At 38.1% G+C, this 16,516-nt stretch overlaps 1 protein-coding gene across 1 annotated transcript in view; it reads right to left on the reverse strand.

Moving 5' to 3' along the window:
* LOC124170362 overlaps positions 1–16,516 on the reverse strand; it is a 35,197-nt gene that overhangs the window by 15,034 nt on the left and 3,647 nt on the right. Inside the window, exons 3-5 of the mRNA XM_046549085.1 lie at positions 9,909–9,980; positions 4,507–4,632; positions 932–1,098 (exon numbers count right to left, since the gene is read on the reverse strand). Of these exons, the coding sequence (XP_046405041.1) occupies positions 932–1,098; positions 4,507–4,632; positions 9,909–9,980 (365 nt within the window). The remainder of the gene's footprint in view (positions 1–931; positions 1,099–4,506; positions 4,633–9,908; positions 9,981–16,516) is intronic.

Raw genomic sequence — 16,516 nt, forward strand, 5'->3', positions numbered from 1 at the left:
TATTATTAATGATTTCCACATTGCGCACTGACATATTTAATGGAAGAGAAAATTTTAACAGGGATGCTCCAATGTTTTGTTAGTATCAATAATTATTGTAAATAGGCAGTTAATGATGACTTAATTCTTTCTAATCTAACAATTGTGTGGCAAGTTGCCTACCTTCTGGCAAAGCCTAACTGTGACGGGAATGCCCAATGAGCCAAAATCTGCACATTCCTCAATTTTAATCAGTTTGAGACAAAGTTATTAGAATGATAGGATATGCTTCCTATGAACTCCCTTGATTGAGATTTGGAAGGAAAACATATTTTCCTCAGGTAAAAAGAAGTGTCTTCTAGAAAAGGTTAATAGTTTTAACCAGTAAACAGCCCACTTTTAAAAAGGAGAAAACTTTGTTACCCTGATTATTTACGTTAAATTTCCTGAAAATTAGCTTTCAATGTGACGAGGCAAATACTAGATGATCGATGCCGAGTTGCAAATTGCAAATATCGTCTGGCATACTTTATTAATGTACCTCAAAATGAGTATACCAGTAATACATGGATCGTGTTCCGATTCAGTGAATGAACAGTGCCTGCAATTGTCATTGTGACCTCAGTGCTTTGTCGACAGCCATGTTTTTACCCAGGGTGACCAATTCAACCCTAAAAACTTCCATCTCTTTGCCCATACCTCCGTCAGAAGCGTGTAATGAGAAATGACTCAATTGCAGCCGACCAGTTATTCCCGCATACTCATACATTTTTCATTTCTCATTTACAGTTGACACAGGGAGAAGAAGCAGAGAAAATAAATATTACGTAAGCATTCCATTTCCATTTCTAACTTCCCATTCTCCATTTTCAGGGTGTTTAGGCTTTCAGGAGAGTTTCTTTCAATTCCATCGACCAGAGCGAACCCTGATCATGCATGCACATCCACTCACCGACCGTCTCGCCGTTGCCTAGTTGCATGAGCACGATCACTAATTGCAGGAGGAGCTGAGGGGCAGACTCATTTAGCGCCTCATTCAACTTCCAATGGAGCTGCTCCTCTTCGTTTTTCACCATCGCCGCGAAGGAATGCGCGTTTATCAAGGACATATGACTTTGTCTGTGAAAGAGGGACAAGAATAAAAACTGTTATTCTATAAAACATTCACATTAAGGCCTAATGCCCACCTTCAGCAATTTATTTTACTCAAAGTCAAGTTCCTCGCTACCCGTCGAAAAATAATACCTTTTATCGGCTTTTTATCCAATTTTGTAACCCAAGCAATCCCTTAAACTAAAAACAAGGTCACTTGTTATAATGACAAAACCTTGGGAATATTGTTCAATAATACAAAAGATGTAATTGAACACACATTAAAATTTGGTATGTACGAATTAAAAGGTAATAATTGTGATTCATGTTTTATCGGCCAAACGGGACCAAACATCAAGTCAATGATGAAGAAACACGAGGCATGCTGGAGGAACACGAATGACAAGTCAGCTTTTGCCGGGAACCTCTTGGAAATGGGGAAGCAAAGCAGTTGAGATACAAAAACAATGCATTTTACTGGGAAAGGAAGGATGGTGGTTGACTTAGAAATTCAAAAGATAGCAACCGAAGAACACCTTGTCAACGACGTAATCCAATCCATTCCACTTTAAATCCAATCCTTTCCCAATCCACCCCCTTATTACTCATCACACTCCCAAACCCCCTTCTTGGCAGTAGTACCGTATTTGGCGACTCTGGCACATGACGTCACATCATCATGTACCTTACATATCTTCCAGATTTGAATAGATAAATTTTTCATATAAACGGCATAGCTGTTAGCATTTTATCATCCTTCGAATACAGCCATCAAATTTTCCATTGGTTATTCGGAATATTCGTTATGACATGTATTATAATGTATCTAATTTATCAAGCATCTGATATTTTGTCTATCCATTTATTCTGGCAGCGATTATTATGGAGAAGATTCCCAGATGTACTGGAGAAGTTTACCTTCCTCAAGAAGTAAGAGTTGTAGGAGGGGGTATAATGGATGTTGATGGTAGGGGAAGTATCGAATGGAGATGATTAGTCTCCGATACGGGGAGTTGACCCAAATTAATGATGATGGGGAGAGAGAAAAATGTACTATCCTCGGATGTTCATGATGACTGATGGGGGGATGATGTCTTTACAATTGAAATGAGGATGAAAAGTTTAATGTACATAAACTAATTTAAAAAAAATTAAAAATGGACCGAAAATATATTATTTCTTTTTTAATTTAGTTGCCCAGAACTATGACCATGAATTATGTTAGAAATTGCATTAGGGGGATGGAGATCTAATTTTCATAAACAGTGAGAGTTCAACACTAATTTGGAATATTAAAATATATAAATTGATGTTAGAGAATATAAATGTTAACATAAATCACGGTTTCTATTGTTAGCTTGAATGATGAACATTTTCTGTAACAGAAGGCAAAACGATATATCGTCAAATAGAGGTACTCTTGCACCCTGGCAATGGACCCTCAAGGGAATTTAATCGTTTCAACCGAGCGATAATAAAATGCAAACGGCTATACCGTATAAAGCATACATTTACCTATAGAAATGTGGAATATATTTAAGGTAGATGATGCTTTGACGTCATGTACTAACTTAAGCATGCACTCTCGGATGCTTAGGAGTTGAATACGTAAAAAAATCAGTAATTCGTACATTACGACGAAGAGGAACATTTTTTGTAGTAACTGACAAAACGCTAACTTTTCAATTAATGGTACCCTTGTACCGTTACTAGGGAAATTGAATGAGTCTTAGGAAATCAGATGGTTAAATTCTAAGGAAAATAAAAGGCCTCCAGCTATGCCGTTTAAATCAAACATTTGTCTATTGAAATGTGGAAGATGTTAAAAGTAAATGATGCTGTAACGTCATGCGCCAGTCGCCATTCACGTTTGGAGACTTACGTGTTGACTTCATAAAATATAATAAGTGATTCGTGTATAACGTTGAAGGATAAACATTTTTTGTAATAACAGTCTAAACGCTAACTCTATAAATAAGATACCCTGGTACCCTTACTAGGGACATTGAATGAGTCTTAGAAAATCTAATGATTGGATTCGAAGGAAAATAAAATGCTAATATCTATACCGTTTATTTGAAAAATTTACCTATTAAAACGTGGAAGATATTTAAGGCACATGATGCTGTGACGTCATGTGACAATAGTTGCCGTTAAGGTACTACTCTTTACAAACTTTGTTTCGACCCCCTTCCCCTCCAGGAATTACCAATCCCAGCTCGATACCAACCCCACCTCATCAACAAACATAGTGTATATTAATATGTCCCCAACATATGTTTTATATTCTCTGTACTTGATAATTATGTAATAGCTGAAAACGGTCATTAAATAGAAATTTTATGTTTTTTGGAAGTAACGAAGTGTTTATTATTGATAGTATGGAGCCCTTGCGCCACGTACGACCATCTAGTTTCGATTTAGTTCGGCATGGAGTAGAACTAATTTACTTTCGAGTCAAAAGCTAAGGAAACGTCTCTATCGACCAGCACTCCTTTTGTCATTGATGGACAATAGTAACCTGTCAGCAATACCGCAACACCTTCAACCTACTTGTCAGCCTAAAGGCCACATTTAAGAACATGATAGGAATATGTTCTCGGTAGGGAACTTTTTCTCGGAGGTAGCAGTAGCTCTACGTCAATGGTGGCGCTCAAAGAAAGAAGCAGTACACGCGGAAAATGGTGAAACTAATGGGAAAATTTCCGTGAAGGCATTTCATCGATTTTGAACAAATTGGAAATTTAAGGTGAAACTTAATGACACGCAAGCAATCCAATTATTAGCTAAGATCGTTTTTCGAGCTCATTGTTAAGTGAGTATTCACGGAATTTTGATATAGCAAAGGTATGAGAGAGAATTAATGTGAAATTGTTTTGTCAATCCACTGCATACAGGGAGACAATCTATTTGATCCCTTTAGCCTCTTAATTATTCGAACATCACTTCTGTCTCCTTTACCTGGGACCAATCCATAGTTATTTATTTATATCAATGAGCGAAATGGTTCCATTACCAAATTAACGTAAGCTCAAATGCAACACTTGTGTATGCTCAACTTGATGTGGAATAAATAATGACAACTAACTTCAAATACTAAATTAATATTTTTGTATTTTATCATTGCGTCTGACATTCTCTGCCAATAAGTTCCAAAGTGGACTCATGAGAATGGAGCATTTTAATAATAATTAGTTTGACAGTCGAACCCCCGGATTTCCATTCATTTCATAGAACCATAGGCTACATAGTTCAAATTTACTCATAAACTGATTAAATTTTGCAATACCATAAGGATATGGAAGGTAAAGCTTTCGTAGATAAATTAGTTCAAATAATTATTCAATAGCCTATTGAATAACCACATTAAATAGCGATACATATATTTCCATCATAAAACTTAACATGAAGTATGCCAACGACTACGGTATTTACCTTAACTTCTCCGCCAATTCTTCGGAGTGAGTTCCACGTAAGCTGTTTAGCTCTGCGTAGAACTCACACAGGTCTGAGTCAAACTCTTTCCTGGAGTTCTTGGCGAAGTTCACGCTCCTCAATGCTCTGAATGAAAAAGAAAGATACACTAACAACCAATTTATCATAACATCAGTTAGTCTGAGTGCCTGTCACTAGCTTTTATTCAAATTAATTCTATTCCAAACAGGACCAAAATATATTCTATACACAGGCAAAAGAAGATTCTACACTATTAAAAATATACAATTAAATGGTTAAAGGTGGCCGACGTTTTCCATCTTCCATTCCTCTTCCATGAAACCGCAGCGCTCAGAACTTTTACTCTCCAAGCCCCCATTGTTACCCCTCTCCACCCTCCTCTTTCCTCTAATCTGTCTTTTCCTCTACTCGCTTCCACAACGGCGTTTTGTGCAATAGAAAATTTTCCTGAGAAAAATACCTGACGACGATACAAATTGTATTAAGCAAATGAAAAATTACCCATTATATTACTTACATATTAAGATATAACGGTTAAAAATCGTATTTTGAAATCTACGCCAAAATGACCGGCAGCCATCTCATTTACCATGTTTCTTACAGTCATCGCTTATAATTACTGATACTCAATGAAAATTGTAATAGACCCTCATCTGAGCCGATAAACTGAATCATAATTTTTTTTAACTATTTGCTTAAGGGTTGCGATTTGTATGGAAGTCCACATGGTAAGTATTGCATTATTTTGTTCATGGATATTGCATTAATCTTCTGTGGAGAAAGTATGTATTGGGAAACTGAATTAATGTAAGGACTTTTCCTCTTTTTTCAAGCAAGTATACAATAACACGAATACTCGTGTTATATTTTAGTTAATTATGGTTTTGTAGAAATTAGGGAATTATTTGAGTAAAAGAATTTTCGACTCAAAGTTTGTATATTTACGTACAGTCCACTTGAACAACTGTTCCAATATGTGGAATTTTTAGTTTTAATTTATAGTCACTTTTTTTGCGAGAAGCTGTGTCAGTGAGGAAACAAAGATTAGAAAAACTCGAAACTGAATAGACTTGAAAGGCTACCCTTAGGCTGCTTTCGTCGAACGTAAAATATATCAATAAAATTATAGGTAGTAAATATTAGGGATGTGTGAGTAGCACTTTTTGATCTCGAGTCAAGTTGAAAACTACTCGCGGGTATCGAGTCGATTATGGTAATTTCAGGACCAGACAAGACAACCATGCATGCTCTAATTTATTCTTATTTTTCCGATCCCATAAAGAGTTTTTTATTCTAAATGCTTAACTTGATGTAAAACGGAAAGGATAATGAGGAACTTTGAGGGTAATTGTGTCAGAATTAGGAGATAAATGAACCTTAACTTGTCTTAAAGAGTTCCATAGGCACAATTGAAATGAATTAACCTTTAGAAATGAACCATGTAATCTTTGAGCCCTTCAATTCTCACGCTGGAAAAACAAATTTTCTACTTGATCAGGCAGCAGATTTTGACGTCTCCATATTACTGCCTGCTGAAAATTGCCTTTCATGGCAAATTTCTGCAAGTAAAGGCTAGTAGAATTCAAGGCAAAGCCATTTCCGCACAAGTACATACTTACTATCCATAATTTTAAGATTCTGGAACATTGGAAATACCTTTGAAAAATATATCAATGATTGTTATGGGTCTTGAATCTTCATGGAGTTTAAGTGCACGAGGTGAACGAACTGCAGAACTTAATTTTAAATTTGTAAGGCAAAATATATGCATCTCTCACGTCATAAAATCAACCAGAGTGACTCTTGTTTTTTAATTTCTCAGAAAAAAACTCGCAGCAAATGAATGAAAAGAAAATTAGTATCGGACGTACGCAGTAATCAAAAAGGCTAAAAGCTTGTGACTTAAAACACCGGAAAAAACTGGCATTGTCCGATACAACATTAAAGTTACATATTTCTTTCAGAAATCGTAATAACATTTTAAGCATTCTCTCGGCGTTTGAGTGAATGAAAATGGGTAGCGTACAGAGTTATCGCAAAGGAAAGTATGAGCATATTGTTGGCGAAGGGACAGATGAGAGCTGGTAGCCAATATTCGTGTTGCGCGTACAAATATGTTTGCAGAGCGCAACAATACAGCAATGCATATTACGTAAAATACAGCTGCAGCTAACTGTCGAATGGCTTTTCTCAGAAACGGAAAATATAAGGGAAAAAAGTATGATAATAATTTTCTAGGTAATTTTTTTATCTACAATTTTGTACGGAGCAATTGTTTTCATAAAACAAACATTTTGGCCAAAAAATGCAAGAAACCCATTTTTTGACCTTTGACCTTGAATAAAATTTTTAGCACAAACGGCATCGATGGAGACTTTTCAGTATTTCATCAAAGTGGTATCCTTAAGGTTCATGCAAAATTTCAGCTTGAAGGAAACTTATGTAAGAGTACCCCTATGTTTTGGGCAAATTTGACCGGGCTATTTCTTTCAGAGATCTCAACAATTTGTTACGAATTCTCTCGGCGTTTGATTGAAGAAAAATGGGTAGTTTACAAGGTATTGCAAAAGAAAGTATGAGCGATGCAGTGGTCCGCTTCGATTACTCCGATCACGCCGCCGGGTAGGAAGACGATCGGCCGCCGCGGATGACGAAAAGGAAATTTGAGCCCACGGCGACTACTTGGGGGTGTTTCAGAGTCTCCCTTTCATAGCGGATCGGGAGACTTGACGCGGATTCTACGTCACTTACTATCGGCCAGGCAATCCGCGCGTTTCAGACTGGCTTCCTATCGACTCAAGGCCGGCTTTCCGATCGGATAGAAGTCGAGTGGGTTAGAGGTGCCGGAAACTCATTCCGGTGGAGAGTGGAGATATTTTATATTGCTGTTTTTTAATAAGTATTTGGCTATAATAAAATCATACCACTTTATTTCATGAGTGCTGATATATGTGGATATTCTGATACAGTAATATAAGTGTAAGTGACTTTAATTCTCGTGTAAATTAGGCGATAAATAGGCAGACTGTATCACTGACGGTACAAGTTCGTTTGCGTTGTTATTTGGACGAGTAATTTGGCAAAAAGAACGTGAAACAAGTTGGAATGCATGGCGTAATGACTTACAAATATGCAGGTAGCATAATGCATTGAATACGTGTCCGTGGGTTAGGAAGTATAACAATTTGTATAGTTTGAAATGATTGTGTGTGTGACTTGACATCGTAGTCACATCGAAATTAGACGTGGTTATGTACCTAATTCAGCTGATTCCATGGTACATGGTTTCAGTACATTCCATGTACATTCTAAACATTCATTTCAATATGAAATACTAGTTCAAGCATAACGGGAATAGCCACGATAACAACTATACCGAAGCTCCCTCATACCATCCTTCTATTTATAGGTTACAAATTTCGGCTTTTAGTATCAATTGACGGTGGCGCAGCGGGTTAAGGCAATATGCAGCGAGGTAAAGGTTATAGGTTTGATTCCCTTTTGCAGCGAATATTTCTTTCTCTGTGGAATTATTGCTCACTAAAATATAATTTAGAAGATGTATTTCAAGTTGCATCAGTAGACACAATTTGTCATTTTCGTACCAAATAAAATGGTGTCATAGAAATAACCAAGAACGTTCAAAACAGATAACAAACTAACAAAATTATTTTGCGTTATTTTAACGTACATAACTCGAGCCATTACTATTAATGTACGCTATTCAACCTAATGTAATCGCTATATTTTCTTCCAGCGTACCTCCACTTTCACGGAAAATTTTTAAGACGCTTACGGCATATCATGAAGGCCATAACATTATTTATGATGGTCAATATTAATATTTAATTGAGATACAGAATGAAAATATGACAATTTGGTTAAACAATTTAGTAAGTAAACCATATGTTGTTGGAAAAAATTATGGATTTCGTGACTGCCTGTAATTTAGTTCCTAAGAACAATCAACTATGCTCTCACGAGAATGACAGAACAAACTCGTTCAAAATTTTCCTTCATTCCCGTAATTTGCTCAAAACGACAGTGTATTACGTTAAAAAAACTACATACGAACAATTCTAAAATAATTTTACCCGGCAACAGCGTCGATTATGTGACACTGTACCAATTAGTACTTATTTATGCCCGCACATACCTTTCGCCTTCCTTGTGAAGTATCAAATCTTGCGGGAGGTTATTTTCGCTGCTCACTTGTCTCTTGAAAATTGTGACGTTTTTCTCTTTTCCCGTTTGTTGACGTCATACCAAAAGCGGAACGCTTTCCGATAGTATGTGTGAAACGCACGGAAGACGAGCGTAGGATAGGTTCCCGATAGACTCGGAATGAATCCGTTTCCGACGCCGCCAATCCTATGAGACTCTGAAACACCCCCCTGAAGTGTACATAGCAAGATGAAACTCCCGGGCCTAGGCATTAGGAATTATTAACGACTTTAAAAATTATAGTGTTACCTAAGATTAATGATAGCGCTTCCTGTCGGCAGATTTCCGGCCGTACTGGCATCGACAGCTCTGTAACCGAAACTACTGGACTCGACTCGACATTCGTAATGCTACTGAAAACACTTGAGTTGAATACCAACTACTCGGCTCGACTCGGATTTTCGAGTACTCGCGCATCCCTAGCCTATATGAATGAATGGCGGAAACTTTTTGCTAATCGTATGCATTATTTGCATTTTTCATTATTATTATTAAGTTCTGTTGAAGAGTTTAAAGTTTTATCTCTGCATATTAAAGCTGGAATAATAAATGCTACACAATTTGTTTAACTAGTCAAAAATCAGCACATTTGCAATTATTAGTTCACTATGATTAGTCGTTACAATATAATTTTTAACAATGACTTCATAGGTAGCAGTTATTTAATTTTCAAGTGCATTATGTGGTTAATATAACCTTTAAAAAAATTTACCGTCGCAATGTGCTTGTTGCTGCGGGTCATGATACGGATATTGCAGTCTTGGAAACCGTGGAATTCCGACGCTGCCAGGTGCAATTCTCTGCCCAGAATACTGAAATGCACCCGTGCTATAGATCATTTGAGAATTACGACTTCCGGAGGAATTTCCATCATTTAATACACCGTTCAAAATACTGTATAGTAACTTGGTTGGAATACTCATGATTATTAAGCCAGTGTCCCACGCTCAAAATTGTATATAGATTTTTGAATCTAATTTTGATACAACACACGCGCACCGTCTCCCACATGTATCATTAAAACCTGCCTCTTATATTGCTTACGCATTGCACCATTCCAAACTAGCCCAAATCCATGGCATTTATTCAAATGGTGTGAATGACTAAATTGACACACAGCAATAGAAACATTATGTAAAAAAGGCTTGTATTCTTACCGAGGTAGTAGTTTCAAAGATTCGAGATTAGAGAATACTGCCTTCCAGGTTTTCCAGGCACCACGCCACTTCCTAAAAGAAGAAGGAGGTTTTGTGAGCCAAATTTAAGACTAATTGATTAAATACCATTGCAATAAGAGTAGAAATCATCTAGAAAAAGGTTAACGTAAGAAAACACAAAGAACAGATGAATAAAATGGTAAAAAACACAAGAAAAATGACATTGCGTGGTTTTCATGGATTGCTATTCGTGGAAGTAGAAAAAATACGTCCCCAAATATGTTAAAGTCAATTTAATTGCCTAGTCACACTCACTCATACGATGTTTTAATTCCAATTCTTGTATGAAGACGCCGAGGCGCATAAAGACTAAAAATCATGGTAGGGGTTAAAGGGCATGATAAGGGGCCGAATATTAATAAAATTTCCCCACATATTTATTATTTACAGAAGTTTAATGCTATATCCACGAAAAACATTATGTCACTTCCATCATTTTAAATATTCATAGGTTACAAAATTTGTCACACTGAAATATTTTCATAAAAGGAATTCTTTAAGGTCTGGGGAAGGGTTTATTGGGAAAGTCATCTAGCCTTTGCTGCGCCACTGGTAAGCTCAGTATTACAAAACCTAAAATGAATGGCACCCAACTCGCGGGTCGACTGGTAGTGAGTATTACATACAATCCAACTTGTTAGTGGTGCATAACAGTTGCGTTATCAGGAGGCATATATTTACTATGTTTTCGGCAGGGAATTATGCTCAGAAAACTCCCTTTTCTTTGGCTCACAAGAGTAACTAAATGATGGCACTGGGACACCTCTCCACTCACCAACATAAGTAATGGCAAAGGTTAGAAGAAAGAGAAAATGTTTTTGCGACACGGACTTCACATAATTGAAACTAGGATTCTGTGTGAAAAAATGGAAAAGCATCTGACGCTGCTGTATCGCAGAAAATGATTTCCACGCAGACAAAATTTAATTTCATGTGAACATCATGGAAATAATTGTGAACAGTAGGCTTTTTTAAAACGAAAAGTAGAACTCATTATTTATGCCATTCCTTCGTGGTTGAAATCACTAAATTCTATCAGATGTTGGACGACTCTGCGAAAGAATGGGGCGACGCCATTTTCCCTTTTCCAAGGGATATAGAGGAGTTGTAAAGGTTATTCTACGATCGGTATGGAGTAAAGAACATCAAGTCAATTACCAATTAAGTCTTTCCTGTAGGTGCCAGCGATTGGAAAACGTTTTCCGTGGTACGAGTAGCATGAGAATATTTTAAGCCTCTCTGTACGAAGGTGTTTCTTGGGGTAGAGTTACACTGGTATTTTCATCTCTAAGATTTGGGACGCAAGTAAATAGGACGCACGTCCCTTACCCCGGCCACCAGACTACACCCTCTTACCATCTTATAGCACCAATCGACAGTCAACTTAGTCCTTTGCCAGTGTTTTTTCAAAGAAATGTCGTTGAATTAATTTTCAATAATTTACAGCTATCATAGAATTATTAACATGTTTTAAGCATTGTGGAATTTTAAACGTCTTTCTAGCGTTAATAACAACAAAGTTAATAATTACATGGTAAAAAGGTTTTAAGTCCGGAAGTTCGTTAATGTTAGCGCTAAAATTTCGTTTAAACATTGCTTACGCACAGAACAAAATGAGGAATTCATATAAAATTATAAAAAATGTGATATGCAACAATACATGACGTTAAAAAAAACTATTTACAATATAACCACTTCCGAATGGATTCCGGCGGTGAGGATGTCATAAATGCGTGCGAGGGTCAAGCTTAATTGCCGAGGAGTGGGCATAAGGACTCGCTAAGCTGGTTGTCAGGCCAACCCTAAATGCATCCGACAGTTGCTACCTCAGCAGCCATTTCCCTTCCCTCCCATCGGCCTGAGCCGATGTCCGTTCGTTTGCGTTGAAACATCCGCGACGGCCAAGCCCGACGTCTAGTCTTCTGCGTATGAAAATGCCCGTCGGTTCCATCCGACGTCCACTCCGAAAGGGCTAAGGGTGATGACGGGGTAATAAAGACGCGCGCCCGGTAATGGTATGCAAGACAATGCGACTAGGAAAATAGCGGCCATCAGGCTCTGTGAACCAACCGTGGACGAGGAAGAAACGCTTTCTCCCTTATTTCGCCAATTTCCTCCGTATGCCCAAGACTTGTTGCGTGGGGCCGATATCTCATCGTTCGAAAGACTAATGTTATGTTCTTATGATAGGGTAATTAGATCAGTCCCTGGGCCACAGAGGGAAACCAGGCGAGAGGACACCAAATGCAAACGCTGTTCTAACAGGGGCACGCAGTAGGTTCGGTCCGGCGGGACCAGCCCAGTGCAACTCCCGAACCCTGACAATGCCAACCGATGTCGTCCTTATTGTCGCCAGGCGATGGTTTCAAACATAGATGGCAGCACTAAAGCTCGCCCCTGTGCTCCTATTCAATTACCTTGTTATGACTTAGCGGAAAAGGCTCTCAATATGAATTTCTATCTTTTAAATACTGACTTAAGCACTGAAACTTATTTTTACAAATAAAAACCTTTGTTCTATGAAATAAATGCGTGGAGAACCATGAAATAAGCCCCCGAATATGACATTCTCTGCCTCATTGCATTCCGTCCGCTAGGCTTCAAACAGATCAATCATCGGTGTTAATCAAGCACAAACTCTAAAGAATGGGATTATAGCTAATACTTATTGCAACAGCTTATCAGTGTAATTCAACTTCCTGAGTTATAAGCACGTAATTCCGATTCAAGGAGATTGTATCATGCTATGAAACAGTCCCAGACTAGAAGTGATAGTATTTTATCAACGTATGTTATAAAAGAGGTTCGAAACAACAAATTTAAATCCCATAAATGTCGAATCAAGCCCTGAATAGCATTTTTAACACACTTTATTTCTTTCCTGCGATAGAAATGTGGAAAAACCTAAGTGTAGGCCCCCGAACTTCGCATTTTGCGTATCATTGAATATCATCTGCTACGATTTCATTAGGTCAATCAAGATTGTAAAATTATACACAAACTGCATGGATAAACAGTACTTATCTCAACAGTTTATCAGTGAAATTCAGCTTCTTAGTGGTGAACATGTAACTCCGTTTCATAGCATATATGATGGTATGAAAGTGAATGCTAGACTGGAAATAATTACACGTCATAGTTGTTTTACTAATCGAGGCGGAAGGAACAGGATAAAATGATAAGACCCTATCTAATATGCTAGCTTAAAGTGCCTTATTTCAACAGAAATAGCGGCTTCCAATTAACATTTCCGCTGTGTTGTGGCCGAAAAGTTTGAGGCTGAAAATCTTAAGGGATAAATATGGAAATGTCAACTAAGTCAATTCTACTGCAAGGAATTCGTCCTTTCCCTCGAAAGAGTCAAAAAACTTCATCGAGAAAAATTTCCTTACACATCGCACTTGGTATCTAAAGAAAATTGATCGTTCTTAAGTAGCTTCTGTATTCGAAAGTTTGCTGAAAAAAGATCACTCCCGTACAATCACCATAAAACTCCCTAGATGTTTCGGGCGAGCAACAGTGCTGCAATCTATGAGAATAATTTCTCGTCAGCGACAATAGCGACGAAAGATGAAGCTTTAAGTGCCCAGTCCTGATTATCCTAGGTCCGTGGGCGGGACGCATGGAGAACGAGACTCGAGATTGTAATCGGATCAGAGAGGTTGCTTTTAATGAAAGAAACGAGGCCATGAACGGGGTAAATACCGTGAATGGGCGACACGCTACACCTCCTTCCTTACTACCACCTCTACCTCCGTCGGGAAACGCATGGAGTTTGAGCCAACCGATCTCCCCTGCCCAAACCTATTAAGCATAATAATGGAGGTCCCTTTTTTTCTATCCGTCAAGTGGACGAGCCCTCAGCGACAGAACCTTCCCGGGATGGAGATCTTGAGTGTATGGTATTTCCCAAGGTTTGCATATCATGCGCTGGGCAAACGACGACCTCTTTGATCGACACAGGGAGCCTAATATCCATGATTTCCGAGGAAAAACTGATGTCTATGCAGAGTCAAGGAATGGAGATACCCCCGCTTCCCATCAATCGAACTCGTATTACAGGATACGAGCAGCATAGGAGGTCGCCTGTAACGAAATTATTAAACGTTACTGTGGACCATATAATGTGCATGTAGAAATCCCTTTGCATGTCGTATGCTGGTGATTAACCACTCCTGCCAAACACCCTGGAGGTGGCTCGAAGGCTCGCATTATGTAGATGTAGATGTGATCTGGGTGCCCGAGAATGGGACGTAGTGTGTTTGGCGATAAAGAAGTTGATATGCCTTATAATATTAGGAATTGATTTTTTGAAATCATTCAAAGCCATTATTTATATACCACTAAATTCCATGCAATTATGATAGCATAGTGGTAAAGGAAATTGAAGAGGGGGCGATAAATGTATACGTGGGCTTACTAAGAACGAACAGTATTCCCTTGGATATGAAGATGAAGGAGTGTGTTTCACTTACGGGTTTCCGGGAAGAGGAACAAATGAGTTTGGAGAATTGTTTTGGTCTCATTTCGCACTTTGCGTATACCATCATTAACCGATCCTAAAAGTTCACATTCCGCATAAAGTTGAATTATGGATGCAACGATAACTTTTTCTATCCCTGTAGAGTATGAATAGGCCGCAACAGCAGAGATTGACAGGATGGTGCATCTCAGCATTATTCAGAAGCCACAAGACCTATCGTAAACCCCTTAGTAATCATTGTAAAAATTAGAAAACTGGTCAGGTGCGAATATGCCTAGATACAAGATAGCTCAACTCGAACGCAATTACGGAGAACGACCGTCCGCCAGGAGTTGAGGAATTTTTGTGCCCTTTTAACCGAGCTGTTTGGTTTCTTAATATGGATTTCATATCATCACTATTGGCAACTTAAATTTCACAGTATGGCCAAAAGTACACTGCCTTCCTGCATAAATCCCAGGATCTACGTGTTTCGCAGAGTTCCATTTGGATTATAAAATAATTGCGTGACCTTGACACGGTGTGTAGACGAAAACCTTGGAAGCGACATGTAAAAGTATGCCACAAATTATGTACATGATGTTGTGGTATTCTCGTGATCCTTCAATTATCATTTTTCCCATTTAATAAATGCCTTTGAACGTTTGCAAAATGCTAATTTAAGATAAAATTTATCAAAATGACATTTCTTTGAAAAACAAATCAATTTTATGGCTTATGTCACTATTGTCTATGGTACTTTTGCCAGCCCAGGTAAGATTGCAGCGATCGCACAATGCCAACAGCCATAAATCGTGAGGGATGTCTGTGGGGTTTCGGGAGTCTGTAATTATTATTCTAGTTTTTGTCGAGGCTATTCCGAGAGAATAGGCCCTGTGCTTAACCTTCTAAAGAAAGTAAATAAACGGCAGCGGATGGAGGAACATGAAAAATACTTCGGAGCCGAAAAATTATTTTTGATTACAATCGATGATGCACTAATGATTTTATTCCATTTTCACGTAAGGAAATCTCTCTTTTCCCAGATGGAGGAAGGTACAGTTCTGGTCTTTATAATAAACTGCTTTACCGATCATAGAAATATAAATCGCTCGGTTGGCTTACAGATGTGCGCTTCGGTGGTTTAATTTTTATGTTGTGACTTGTTTCTCCTTCCTAGTCAATAAATAGTTCATTACAAATAACACTATTTGTTTGTCCCCCTATGAATCGACAAGCAATAATTTATATTTCTTAACGTATGGTTTTTAAAAACTTGATATACGACCTAGCCGTAAGTTTTCCAAATTTAAAACACACAACAGAAACATTTAAAACTTCAGCCCCCAGTTTCTTAAGTTTCATGCACACGCGGACCAAAATCATCTCCAGGTTCTTGCATGCCCAAAAAATGTAGGAAGCAGCTTTCCTGAATCAATAATAGCATACTTCGTTGTGTATGAATGTGTTACATTGCTCACGTTCCCAAGAGCCATTAAAAAATTCTTTCCCTTCTTAGAGAGCGTTCTCTGTGTATCACCCCTGTACGCACACCGATTCTGATATTTCGTATATATTACGAAATCCCTATTATATTTGGAGATTGAGCTTTTTGTTTGCTTCTGAAACGTCATTATTGATTGCAGCATTTCTGCGATAGAAGTTCGTTACATTGGTCTGCGACATTTTTCACTTGTTGACACCTATATTGTTTTTTTTACTTTGCACAATTTCATGTCTCTTCTTGAAAGACAGAACCCATGAAGCACTCGCGGCTGAATTCAAATCCTGGCGATATTTCCGAAGCAACGCTGATATTTCCCATTTTTGTAAAGCCCAGGCCATCACCGGCTGATTCCTACTCCTGAATATTACGAAGCGATCGCATACCCATCTGTAGATCATTTCAAGCCAGTTGAGTTTCGTTCCCCTGATTTTAAATTTCTCTCTCATATTGCCAGCATTCCCTTATGTTTTAAATGTATTGAACCTAGGTTTCGGAGCGTGGCAATTCTTGGTGGTGATATGGGTAGACAGGTAAAGATCTACTCGCCTTAGGCACCTGGGAAGCTCTTTGAAGACTGTC

Source organism: Ischnura elegans, chromosome 13 (assembly GCF_921293095.1).
Source record: "Ischnura elegans chromosome 13, ioIscEleg1.1, whole genome shotgun sequence".
Lineage (NCBI taxonomy): Eukaryota > Metazoa > Arthropoda > Insecta > Odonata > Coenagrionidae > Ischnura > Ischnura elegans.